Source organism: Lipotes vexillifer, unplaced genomic scaffold (genome assembly GCF_000442215.2).
Source record: "Lipotes vexillifer unplaced genomic scaffold, Lipotes_vexillifer_v1.1 scaffold46, whole genome shotgun sequence".
NCBI classification, from domain to species: Eukaryota; Metazoa; Chordata; class Mammalia; order Artiodactyla; family Lipotidae; genus Lipotes; species Lipotes vexillifer.
In genome coordinates, this window is record NW_006799818.1 from 754,685 (window position 1) to 768,901 (window position 14,217).

Sequence of the window (14,217 nt, forward strand, 5' to 3'; positions counted from 1 at the left end):
CAAAACTAGTGACCAAATGGTTGCCAGTGGGAGTAGGGGATTGACTATAAGGGGGAAAAGGGAGATTCTTAGGTGACAGGAATGTTCTATATCAAGATTATGGTGATAGCAATTACATGACTTTATACATTTGACAAAATTCAGAGAATTATACTTGGGTAACTTTATTATATATAAAATAATATCTTAAACCTTATTAAAAAAGAGTTTGTAACAGCGGGAACATTTTTTTTATATGTTGCACTTCCAGATACTCTAAAATGAATATGTACTTTTAAAATCAGAATAAAAATGCCATGTAAAAACAATTAGCATATTATAAATATATTACACTACATGATCACAGTTACTTAAAAGTATACACAGACTCAGAGCTAAAAGAGGGGAAGGAAAATTACCATTTACTTTGGGTAATGGAGTATGAAAATAAATTCTTCCTATAAGCTCTTCTATGATTTCTAACTTGTAGGGTGGACCTTGTTTTAAAAATGAAGAAGTGAAAATCACTTGCAATATTCACTTGCAAGTGAATATCACTTGCAATCTAGAGCTTTTGCCCAAGTTAATGAATTAGGAAGGTGTCGCATGGACTCACTTTTTGAAGACACTTCGTAAAGATTATCCAGTGGTTTATTTCTTGTTTTGTTTTTCTGTAAGTTTGTTTCAGGGTCATTTTTTAAAAGAGTTATCCTTGGTATCACTCAGAATGGTGAGGCAAATAGTTTTCTTCGTAATTTAGTATCTTATTCTTTAAAACTACCAAATAGCAGATAGTTCTGAGACCTGGAATACATTTTTCACTAAGTAACACCCTATTCTGTAAACAAAAGAAAAACATAAATAGCACCTTCAGGCAAAATTTCCATCCTGACTGGTTATAGAGAAGACATAAATTGGAGGTGATAATAACTCCTCTGATCTCTGAATAGCTCATCTGTTAAACAGTTCTGCAGGAACATTTTCCCCATTTATGGAGATTAAATATTTGTCTATGAACATGCAGCCAATTAACTAGTAATCTGTTTTTACAGATTTTTAAAATGCTTTCTGCCAAGACTGTTTTGGCCAACTGACTGAATTTAAACTGGATAGTAAAAGCAAGCCAAAAAAAAAAAAAAGCACAAACATAAAAACAAACGTTCTTACAGAATAGGACCTAATGATCACCTTCAGTTTAGGGGCAAAACTAATATGCCATAAAATGACCCAGTATAAGAATTCAGTGAGAGGCAGATCACTTTTGGGATACTAGCCAAGAGAATGGACTTAGAACACACAAATACATTCAAAACCCTAGAAGGCAATGATAGGTTGACATACATTCCCAGAAATGGAAGCAGTACCTGAACCAGTGCTGTTAAGATCACCATAGAATTATCAGTCAATCCCAGTCATCATACGATACTCCTTTCCTTTGGCTTCTTTGGAAGGCACAATAAAATCTGTAGTTTTTAGGGTGTAGCAGGATGTTCTTCCTACGTCTCTTTTTGCAGTATTTCCAGTACTACAACTTTTCTCAGACATAGGGTCAGACTGTTAGATCATAAAATAAGTGATAGAAGCCTCAGCAAACAACACTCAACAATGGATAGTATGTGTTTCAGTTAATACCCTTCTGCCAAGTTATACAAAAGACCCTACTAAAAGTGGCTAGAACAAAGAAGGGTTTATTACATCAGAATAAGTCCATGTGCAGGGCAGTTGCAAAGTCTGGATAACTCAACAGCTCACTAGCATTATCAAGGACTCTGGTGATTTCCACCTGCCCACTGAGCCAACCTTGTGATCCTAAGAGGGTTGCAGCAGTTCCAAGTGCCAGAGTCAGACAAAAGAATGTCCAAAGGAGGAACACAGAATTTCCTTAAGTCTATTAGTGAGGAAAATCTTCTCAGATGCCCCCTTGCAGATCTCTTCTCAGCTGCCGTTAGCCAGGACAGGTTCACATATTCATGCCTCATCAGTTACTTATAAGGAGAAAAAGACCATGCATGACTGGCTTAGGACAATCCAATTCACCGCTGGGGAAGAGGGTCCAACATCCCTGGGAACAAGGCTGCACAGAGGAGGGGACACATGAACAAGCAAGCAGGAAGGGAGGGACAAAATGGTTGTTGGATAGCAACCAACAGTATTTGTCAAAATCTGACAGGGCTGAAAACATACAGTACATGTCACACTAGCTTCCACTGGCTGAGGGTAAAATAGCACTCAGAGCATGGGGAAGAAAAGTCTAACATAGTGGATTGTTTAAAAAAGTTTCAAATAATAACTATAACTTAGTACACAATACATGCCAGACACTAGTCTATGCACTTTACATATGGTAACATATTTAATCCTCATAATTGTTACCTGTATTTTACAGATAAGGAAAAGGAAACAGAGAGAAGCCAAGTAATTTGCCTAAGATATGTGGTAAGTGATGGAGCCAAAATTTGAACTTAGATAGGCTCTAGACCCATGCTCTCAACTGCTACATTACACTGCACAGGGTGATGTAAAAGTGGTACAAATATATTCTAAGATAAAAAACCATCAGATAAACCAAGGGATAGGTGGAGATGCAGAAAGCAACCCAAAAAGCTAGCTGAGATTTACACACTGTACATTTTATTAAATACTGGGCTTTATTACAACAAATTAATTTACTTCTGATAGAAGTTTCATTAGAAGAAATGTGGATGTGTTCAAATTCTTATTTGATACTGCTTTTTGGCTAACCATTCTATTTTTACTGATTCTATACTCAGTCATTATGGGCAGAGATTAATATTTCATAACAGAACAATGGAATTTCTCAAGTGGTACAACATTCAAAATATATGAGGAATACTCTCAAAATGTGGACATGACCACTACAGAGTAACTTTTTTATGGTATATTTATAATAGCTACAGATGACACTGTTAACTCATGCACATTAAGTCTTTATTTACTACCTACTGAAGGTTTCTACCTTACACATGAAAATTATTCATGTCCTGGGGTTTGACATCTACTCAAAAGTTAAACCATGATGGAAAATGGCTATCAAACTGGCTTTTCAGGGCACCACAGAAAAGCCGTCAGCTGTAATATCCATCCTGAAATCGTGGTGGCAAGTTCCTGGGAGTTGCTTTTTCCTGTGTTTTGAGCAAGTCTATAATAGCTGAGAGTACTGCACAGTCTCTGGATTTAGTGTCCTTCCAGTCTACAGGATGGGGACTTTCAATCTTCTCTTGCAGAAGGATGTCTAGTTCCTTTCTTAATTCCTGAAGTTGGAAAAATTATACATGTTCAACAAAGGCAGATGTACTATCAAACAATGTAATAAATAAAAGTGACTTCAGCTGGTACAAGAAATTTAATAAGCTATTATACAAAAAGACTGAAATATCTAATGAGCAACTAACTAAAGTGTGGTTATGAGTAGCCAACTTAAGTAAAAAAATTCATACTTTTATCACACTGAGCCATTTAGAATGGTTGGTCTGTAACTATCTCAAAAAACAATTCAGCAAAACTATGAATCAATTTCTCAGCACAATTTCCTCTGTTGAAATAAAGCAAGAAATATTTAATGTAACATGTATAACACTTGGAAGAACAAAACCATAAGACCACATACTAACTTGTATGCAGAATCAAAGACAACCATGTAAAGTCAGTCACCTTAACAAGATGGGCAATTCTTGCTGGAGACTGAAAGATAATCCATTCATCTACAGCAATAGTTTCCTGATCATTATCCTTCTGAATGGAAATATCACCTCCAAAGAACAAGAGACAGTATGGAGAAACTTCTGTGCAGTCATACAAGTATATCTATAATGAGAATTAAGGCAAATTAATACATTAAGGAGTCTGAAAGGATTATTGCCACATTAACTCAATAATATCACTAGTATCAATCTATTAGTGCTTTCCTTCTAAAACAGGTATTATCCTTTTAGTGTAATTACAGAGACTAAATTTGAAGAAATACCATTTAAACAAGCCATTCTTACTTCAGAGAACAAAGGAGTTTTATATTTTTGTTTCAATTCAATCAATAGCACTGTTCTGTAAACAAAATATTTCCTAAGTGATAAAACCAAAACACTAATGTAGCTGAAGTTCTTTTTATTTATATATTAACAGAATTCCCACTTAATATTCTGACCAATACTTGTATACTGACAGGCCAACAAAATTCTCTGAAAAGTGTAAACTCTCCTATACCATAAGATGCCAGTATGTCTTGAAAGTGGGCTCTGAAAGAAAATTATGCAAATCAAATAACCATCCCAATTAATTAAAATACAAAGATACATCATGACAGATCTGTACATTAAAAGTATAGGTTATTTGCTTAAAGAAGGTATAAGTCATGTCATAAAAAAATTATTTTTAGGAAATTAAATTTTGTTTGTAATTATGAAAACTATACAATTTAAAAAATACAACAAGACTGTTATTCAGACCCATGGTTATTTTATGTATTCACTTACACTACTTGTTCTCATCTTCAGGTGGTAGATAAGCCAGTTGTAGTGAAACTCTGTTTGCTCCACATTAACGGATTTGGGATGAATAGCAACTAGTCCATCAGTTTTTGTGTAAACTTTCACCCTTTAAAAAAGTTAAAATGTAGTTTCAAAACAAAACAAAATTCTGGAGGATTCCAAACTAATTCCAGAATCAAAACAAACTCCACAGATGAGTTCAATTTATTTTTGCAATATAAATTTCCAAATTTTTGTTTTAATAAGACATGGAAAAATAACTGGCTAAATAAGAGTACTCTAAATCATACAACAAATCCTTTTCTTATAGGTATAATTACTCAACATATTAGAAAGATGACAAAATATCCCCTTATTATGTTAGTATATATACTATACCAGTAAAGTACAAAAAATGAAATACCTGATATAATTCTAAGTGAATCAGACCAAGAGAATAGTCTGTACATTTTACTGTAAATCATGATACTGATAAACAACCGTCAATTCACAGAATAACTCTGTGAAATGATCTAAAATTTAAAATGAAGAATTTTGTTTAAAAGGGAGTTAGCTAAAACTGGTTTTTAAAAACCTATTCTAAAATATGTTTTAAATGGTCTCACATTCACTGAACTACCCCCCCCCCTTCAAAACAGGAATACTTGGAATAAATGTACACAGCTCTAGTTCAATCTCTCCATTTTTACGGGTCCTTCCTTTGATAGTCACAAAAATTTCACCTCAATTTGTAGGAGTCTTTAATATTATTCAACAGGGAGATGTCTGATAGTTTTTATAGTCAGTGGTAATTACAGAATAAAGCTGATAATCCATTAATCCTTCCTCTTTGTTTTTAAGAGCATCTTTTTCATGGTTCTAGGAATCCATAATATGTCTACCAAAATCTGAATCACAGTCATGAGGCATTATTCAGAATAAAATGAGCAACTGTTTTTCCTCACCACACAGTCAATTTAACCAATGCCATCCTGCAACCCTACATCACCAGAACAGCAGGGTTTGGCAAACTTTTTCTATACAGGACCAGAGAGAAAATATTTTATGCTTTGTGGACCTTCTGTCACAACTACTCAACTCTGCTAGTGCAGGTGGAAAGCAGGCACAAACAACATGTGAAAAAACAGGCACAGCTGTGTTCCAACAGAAACTTAAAACTCTTAGCCAGTATGCCAAAATGTGCTGACTAGACCAAAACAAAAGCATAATCCCAAAGAGAACTACCTTTCTTTCATAAAGCCTTCCCAGGATGGCAGAGGGATATATAAAATGTTTGTATTTCAAGGAGTCTCTCTGTTAAGCTACCGGCAAGTTTAGGGATAGATATGAAGAAGAATTTGACAAAGTACTGATGTCAAAAAAGTAGTCAGATCACTTAAAATGTGGATAATCCAACTACAGTGATTAAAATTCATGTTACCCATAATCTTCCATGTGAGAACAGGGTTTCTCAACATCAGCATTCTTGACATATTGAATTTTCTGTTGTGGGGGACTGTCTTGTACATTATGGAATGCCTAATAGCATCCCTGACCTCTATGTACTAGATGCTAGTAGTACATACTCCTCCACTTATAACAACCACAGATGTCTGCAGACATTGTCAAATGTCCCCAGGGAGGCAAAATCACCCAGGTTGAGAACCACTGCACTGCTACACTCTAGGCTATCTTTGAGGTCTATATTTTTTCATGTTTACAGAACATCCAACTTTTTCATCTAACATCAGTTCAAATATTTTATGTCAATATACAGTGATGTTTTATATGCCTAACAGAAATGCCATATAATATGGTCTTATAAAACTATAACTTCCCCACTGCTACTAGACATCTATGTTGTTTATAATATACCTGTCAAAAAACATCTGGAATTACTTCCTTAGAAAATATTAAATTAAAATATTCACTTATTTTAAATATTTAATATTTAAATATATTTTAAATATTTAAATATTAAATTAAAATATTCACTTATTTTAATATTTAAAATATTAAATTAAAATATTCACGGAGCCAGTAACTATTTTAATGACTGCTGATACAGAATTCTAATCTAAACTGTCTTCCAAAAGGGTGGCACCAATTCACATACCACTAGCCATTTGTGACTTTCAGTTTCTCTTTTTCCCTCACTGGAATGAATTCTTTTACTGGGCAAAAATATGCCTTATTTGTTGTCTCCAATTACAACTAAGGCTGACTCTATTTGTACATACATTTAAAGTTATACTTTATTTCTCAAAATAGTAAAATCACTGCAATTTTATTCAAAGAGCTCAAGTAGAAAATTACTTGTTTTAAAAGAGGAAAAGGGCTTCCCTGGTGGCACAGTGGTTGAGAGTCCGCCTGCCGATGCAGGGGACACGGGTTCATGCCCCAGTCCGGGAAGATCCCACATGCCGCGGAGCAGCTGGGCCCGTGAGCCATGGCCGCTGATCCTGCGCGTACGGAGCCTGTGCTCTGCAGCGGAAGGGACCACAGCAGTGAGAGGCCCACGTACCGCAAAAAAAAAAAAAAAAAAAAAAAAAAAAAAAAAAGAGGAAAAAAAATCCTGAAACAAAATTTACTCTAAACAAGGTATAGGTGGCTTACTGTTCTCATATTTACATTGATATTATACTTCACTAACATTCTTTGTGAAAAATGGGTGATGAAGCAGCAGACTCCAGGGATGTGCTATGAGGGAAAGCAATGCCCATGGCAAACAGTTTGCCTTCTCTTCAGTGACCAAAAGTAACAAGAATATGGCCCTATTATGAGTAAGAACAAACGTACAACATAAGCCCTGTTGCAGTAGAGGATTTCGAAAGTTTGAGAGAACTACAAATAATTCATAATAATCTTCAATGCTTACATTTTTCTTTTTTTACCCAAATTTAGTCGGATTTTAGCAACTTTGGGATATAAACCAGCACAGATGACAGCTTTAATTATCTTCTCATTATCTATTGGGGGTGGAAAGGTAGAGAAAAAAAAGTAAAATACGGATACAACTGACAACAGCAGCAAGTTATTTACACTGTACTTTCTGCTTTACCTGAATTTATATTAGATTTTGGATCTTTAGGATTTCTACTGCTTACAAATCCAGCTCCAAGAAGATGCTCAGCAAACTGCCCTTTCATGTTATGCAGCATCTAGGGAGCAATGGTAACAAACAGAACTAGAATACCTTTCACACAAATTGATAGGGGTTATAAAGCATGTACTCATAAATAAATTTAGCTTTGAGCTTTCCCTGCTTTATGAAACACTTTTGCAAAAATGTGATGTTTTGGAGCAGGGGTTGGTAAACTACAAAATTTATAAAAACCTGTTTTTGTCAATAAAATTTTATTGGAACAAAACAACACCCACTCATCAACACACTATCTTTGGTTGCAACAGAAACCATATGGATTGTAAGCCAAAAATATTTATTGTCCAATCTTAAGGCTTGCCTGCTGTAGGGAATAACAACTGATGTTTAAGGATTACTTCAGTTTACAGAAAGGCTCATAATTTTCAAAATTGCTCTCTATCCCATATTTTGGAAAAAAAAAACCAGGAAATCATAGAGAAAATAACCAACATCCATATATGTACTACTGAAAATTAACTACTGTTACATCCTGGCACAAAAGCTTAAGGCCTGTTTCTTGTGTTTATTTATAAGAAAAATCACTCTTCGGGTAAAAATGATAAGTGACTCATTATAAAAAGCATTCAAGTAGTACAGCAAAGTACAAAAGAAGACTACCCTAATCTCAATACTGTCAAAAATATCATTAACTAAGTAAATATTGCAGACATTTACTATGCATTTATACGGACAGAAGAATTAGACAAAAATGCTATCCTAACAACAGGATAACGTAAATATAGAAGCTGTTTTTACAAAAGCATTCAAATTAATTTTAGTTCAATTTAAGGAAATTAAAAAGACATGAAACTGAACTAGATGAATCTTACATTTTTATAATCATAAGAGATATTTAATAAAGGATCCTTGTGAGCTTAAAGTAAGAGATTATGAGACCTAAAATTGTCACATTTAAGTATATATCCCTTTTGTGAATTATGTGACTTTAGTTTCCCCACCTACATTCTCTTATAACTGACTCTCTAGGTCATCTCCTGGTTTCTATCACCATTATTTTATATTGTTCAGGATAATAACCTTTATTCTGTATCCATAATTCCCAATACTGTTGTGCATTTTTCCATATTTAATTTCAGTATCTACCACCAGCTGACTTAGCATGTACTCTCCATTCCTGAATTCTTTCTTATTCACTTCTTAATAGGCAGCATTTCATTGCCAGTAAATATTTCAAGATCAACTCATGGGTGCAGTATTTCAAGTGCTTTCTTGAATGCCTGTCATTTTTCTTTATACTTGAATTAGTATCTTGACTGGATATAATATTTTCAAAAAACACTTGGTTGGATTCAACCATCTTTTTTCATACTGTACTTCATTTTTTCCACTTAAGGGAAATGTTCTTATAATATATCTCTAAATACATATTCAATTACTCTTAAATTTTCTATGTAGGGACACCTATTACCTTTTTTCCCATTGGCTGTAGTATCTTTCAGAGTTATTACCCTTCTTTTCATTCTGTTAATGTTTGGGCACTTCTGATTAAATATTCTAGATTCTGGATTCTTTTACTCCCGTAGATTTGTTAAATCTATGCCACAAAGATGGAGTGTACATGTAATGGGGGAAGGTGAGGATATTTCTACTCCCCCTGGCTTGAGATCACTTCTCCAGTTCAGTGCAGAGTCTGAAGTCTGATGTGCATCTGCCCTTTCTTCTATTTCACAAATGCCTCCTGTCCAGTGTTTTCTCACTACACTAAGTTAGTTGAAGATAAAAATACCTACCCAAAAGTTAAAGAAAAGATACTCGCTCTATCTGAGATTTTAAAACAGATTTTAGGAGTATTAGTAAAAATTTTCAGGATGAATCATCAAAATGGCAACAAAAGTGTGGGTGCAGGAACAGTAATCGAGCCTCTCTGTGTTTTCCTGCTAAGCTCTGGGCTCATTTTTTTTCTTAGCCATTAGTTTTTTATTTATTATGCTATACACCTTTTTTGTTTTGTTGCAGTCGATTTAATAAAGATCCCTTTTATGATTCTGTATAATGATTCAACTTCATAAGACAAACTCACACAAAAGTTAAGCAAAAACTTAATTTTTTGCTATAGATTTGACTACACAAAATACATGTAACTCCCTAACCTATTAGAAGCACTTCAAAACATTCACCATTACCTGCAGTGTGTTTGAAGACAGAAAATATTCCCAGCAATAGTCTTTTTCATATCTGAAACCACGTTGTCTAGCTTCTTCCCAGCCCTATGAAGAAAAGTATTGATATTGTTCCCCAAAGCAAAGACTGCTTACCAGTTTGTCTTTATTTTGATAATAATTTTACTTTCTACTGATATTTCATTTTCTTGTAAAAAATTCAAAGAATTTCCAAATTAACAAACTAAAAAAACATAAACTCCCCATGATCCTAGTTAAGAGATAACCAAAGCTGAATTTGCAGACCTTTCTTTACACAAAAAAGAGCAAGTTATATAGTAACATACTGTGCATTTTACATAAAATAGCATCATTCTGTACATGATTGTATTAATCAAAATGAGCACTCTGTTGAACAAATTTCAATGCTATTATATATTTTCAACTTCAAAAATATATTGTTTTACTTTGCTTTAAGCTAGAGAAGGAGGGAAGATGGGAAAAAAGAAAATACTGAATGAGCTCAAAAGGAAAAATATATAAACTTTCCCATAATAGGTAGTACAAAACTGAGACTAGAACTACAGTAAAAAGATGCTGTCACTATACACCAAATTACATTTAAATGTTGCAAAGACGGATGATAAATGTTTATCCTCGGATAAGCCTGTCTATAAGAGAAAAAGTCTCTTTATCCTGAATAGTGTACATGACTATCATGCTCTATCAAAAATGTTAAATCTGGGCTTCCCTCGTGGCGCAGTGGTTGAGAGTCCGCCTGCCGATGCAGGGGACATGGGTTCGTGCCCCGGTCCGGGAAGATCCCACATGCCGCAGAGCAGCTAGGCCCGTGAGCCATGGCCACTGAGCTTGCGCGTCCGGAGCCTGTGCTCTGCAACGGGAGAGGCCACAACAGTGAGAGGCCCACATACCGCCAAAAAAAAATAAAGTTAAATCTGAATACAGGTATAGTTTATTAATGAACAAAAAGGGACCTTCTGTCATAAATGTAAGACAAAGATACAAAAGAATAATAGCAAATAAAATTTTAAAATAAATTGTTCACTTGTTCTATTGTTATCAAAACACAAATATAGACTTTTTCCCAAGAGGGTAAATGTAATGAACTACCACAAAACTGAAAAATGATGTACAATTTTTTTCCAAATGTTCACCTAATTTTAGGCATTCTCACTTAGCAGTTTATTCCTGATAACTATAATACAGATTTTTAAAATTTAAATATATTCCCTTTACCTCAAATGCATTCACAACTGTCAGGTGATCACTTTTAGTATCCTTTGCCAATTCCTTTCTTCTTGCATCTGCGACCTTTTCTTTTCCCTTAAAACAGATGAAGGCAACTTAAGTTGCTCCGATGGTATATAACAGAGAATGGCATTCTAATAAAAAGCCAATGAAAAATCTATCTAAGAAAACAACTACCCTGGGTATCTAAAAATACCTGGGCTTTTACTTGTATCTTTCTTACCAATGGAATCACAAAGGGATCTTTGAAGCTAAGACTAGCAGCAATGGTGAGCACCGGGTCGAGGCAACAGAACAGAGCTCCAAAAAGAATCATTTTTCCAATGTGTGGCTCAACTGGTAATCGTGCTAAGTGGACTCCAAGAGGTGTCAATTCTTCTTGTTTATCCAAAGCGTTCTGTAAAGTAAGAGTTTATGTTTAAAACACATTGTAAGCACCACATTTTAGTTTGCTTAAGAAAAAATAATAGGCCACTCTTGAGTCCAAATGCCCTAATATTGTTCAGCTTTAGTTCTCTTCATCAAAACATAAGTTTGGGGGCTTCCCTGGTGGCGCAGTGCTTGAGAGTCCGCCTGCCGATGCAGGAGACGCGGGGTCGTGCCCCGTTTCGGGAGGATCCCACATGCCGCGGAGCGGCTGGGCCCGTGAGCCATGGCCGCTGGGCCTGCGCGTCCGGAGCCTGTGCTCCGCAAATGGGAGAGGCCACAACAGTGAGAGGCCCGCATAACGCAAGAAAAAAAAAAAAAAAAAAAAAAAAAACATAAGTTTGCAACCTAAGTTTTGAGGTCAGCAAAGGTTAGAAACTTAAACAGAAACAACTTGGCTTTACTATAAATGGTGGAAGAGAAATGAGAGAAATAACACACCAGTAAGTCTTCAAATAAAATCACCCAGTAAAGTACAAGAGTTGTAGGAGAAATAAAACAAAAAATGAGACACTATTACATATTTGGAATATAGAATGCATAGCCCCTAGATTCTAGTACTTTAGGAGACATGACAGGAGAGTAAGAGATAAAATATTTATCTAGAACCCCCCACAACGGGGTGACTTCTGCTCTTATTACCTATGTAATTTGATCCAATCATCCTACTGAGCACAGATGGAAAAGCTGCTTGAAGACTGAGGAGTTACAAAAGGATTACAAAAATCACAAGTCCAGGATTAGGGGAGGGACAGAAGTCCAAGGAAGTGAACCCAACATTGGGGCATCTTTTCCCAGAAGCAGCAACATAAATCCTCTCTGGAAGAAATTACCATCACCCCAAGCTCCAAGTTTTTATCTACAAAGACCTCTGTAAATACAATGTCTAGTACACATTCAAAATAACAAGATTTGAACAACAACAAAAATAATAAAAAATATAACTCAACTGCCCCCCCTCACTGGCAACCAACCACTAGTTTGTTATAGGGGTGGGAGAGTGGGAGGTACAAACTATTGGGTGTAGAACAGACTACGAGGATGTATTGTACAACATGGGGAATATAGCCAATATTTTGTAATAACTGTAAATGGAGTGTAACCTTTAAAAACTGTATAAAAATGTAAAAACTTAACTTAAAAAACAGAACAAAAATAACTCAAATGTCTCATCAGACAAAGATCTCTACTAAACATTTATGGAGGAAATAACTTCAATCTTATAAAAACTCTTTCAGAGAACAGGAAAAAAACACAAAAACCTCTCCACTTATTTTCTGAGCCTAGCATAATCTTGGTACCAACATGACAAGGGACATCTGGAGAAAGGGAAACTAAATAATCTTACGCATGAGAAACTCAAAATAAAATAATGGCATACTGAATCCCAGCAAGATAGGTTTGTTTCTGGAATGAAAGTTGGTTTAACAATTGAAAAATCAATGTAATTCAATATATTACAAATTTAACATAAAAAACAGCATAATTGTATAACCTCATTAGAGGCAGAAAAGGTATCTGATAAAATCCATTATCCATGCATGATAAAAATCTCTTAGTAAATTAAGAATAGAAACTTCCTTAATTTGATAGTTTCCACCAAAAATCTTCAAAAAACATGCTCAATGACTTTTTTTTTACAGGTTTTCCTTTGAGAATAAGAACATAAGAATGCACACTATCAGGGCTTCCCTGGTGGCGCAGTGGTTGAGAGTCCGCCTGCTGATGCAGGGGACATGGGTTCGTGCCCCGGTCCGGGAAGATCCCACGTGCCGCGGAGCGGCTGGGCCTGTGAGCCATGGCCGCTCAGCCTGCGCGTCCGGAGCCTGTGCTCTGCAGTGGGAGAGGCCACAGCAGTGATAGGCCCGCGGACCACAAAAAAAAAAAAAAAAAAAAAGAATGCACACTATCATAACACTTCTGCTCAACATTGTACTAAGGATCCTGGATGACAGATGGAAAGGAATAAATAAAATTGCAATTATTTATAGATGTGACTGTGTACTCAAAAATCTACATATAGTTATCAGAGTAAGTGGGTTTCATAGCATTGATGAATACAAGGTCAACATTCAAAACCAATTGGATTTCTGTATATAAGACTCACAAGAAAATGAAAAATTCTGAAGTTTGAATATAATCCCCAAATACCACAAACCAGATATAAATCTTTTAAAAAGTTCTATAATACAGAAAACGCTGAAACACCAAGACATTAAATAACTAAAGCAATGGGACAGATCATGTTCTTGTTTGGTAAGACTCAATATTATAATTAAGGCAGTGTGACACCAGCTCAAGATAGAAATATACACCAATAGAATAAAGGAGAGCCTACAAACAGACAAATAAATCCATAGACACCTGATCTATGACTATGGCTGCAGAACAAAGAGGAAAAGGATGAACTTTTCTATAAATGGTTTCGGTCAACTGCTCTATGTTATCTAAAAACTTTGATTCCTACCTCACCTACACACACACACACACACACCCACACACACAAAATCCACTGCAGATGGATTATATAGCTAAGTGTGAAAAAGAAAACAAAGTTAAAACAATATATCGTCATGACTCCAGGGTAGAGAAAAACTTACTAAAGGACAAAAAGCAGTAACAATAAAGAAAAAGACTGATACATTTGACCACATTAAAATTAGGAATTTCAGTTTATCAAACCACTGTTAAAAAGTGAAAAGGTAAAAATACAGACACGTGCAATACACAGCTGACAAAAGGCTCAGATGAAGAGTACACAAAAAGTATATAATGACCTCCTACAATGTAACAG

At 35.2% G+C, this 14,217-nt stretch overlaps 1 protein-coding gene across 3 annotated transcripts in view; it reads right to left on the reverse strand.

The window, feature by feature from the left end:
- Window positions 1–2,588: 2,588 nt before the first annotated feature.
- The window catches only part of DHX36 (DEAH-box helicase 36), a 49,939-nt gene continuing 38,310 nt past the window's right edge, over window positions 2,589–14,217 (reverse strand). For 2 of the 3 annotated variants that reach the window (XM_007471988.1, XM_007471987.1), the window contains exons 18-25: window positions 11,221–11,394; window positions 10,986–11,072; window positions 9,753–9,836; window positions 7,525–7,624; window positions 7,342–7,432; window positions 4,470–4,590; window positions 3,652–3,804; window positions 2,589–3,251 (exon numbers count right to left, since the gene is read on the reverse strand). In XM_007471988.1, the coding sequence (XP_007472050.1) occupies window positions 3,066–3,251; window positions 3,652–3,804; window positions 4,470–4,590; window positions 7,342–7,432; window positions 7,525–7,624; window positions 9,753–9,836; window positions 10,986–11,072; window positions 11,221–11,394 (996 nt within the window). In that variant the 3' untranslated portion in view covers window positions 2,589–3,065. The remainder of the gene's footprint in view (window positions 3,252–3,651; window positions 3,805–4,469; window positions 4,591–7,341; window positions 7,433–7,524; window positions 7,625–9,752; window positions 9,837–10,985; window positions 11,073–11,220; window positions 11,395–14,217) is intronic. The other variant, XM_007471989.1, reaches the window with a different exon arrangement.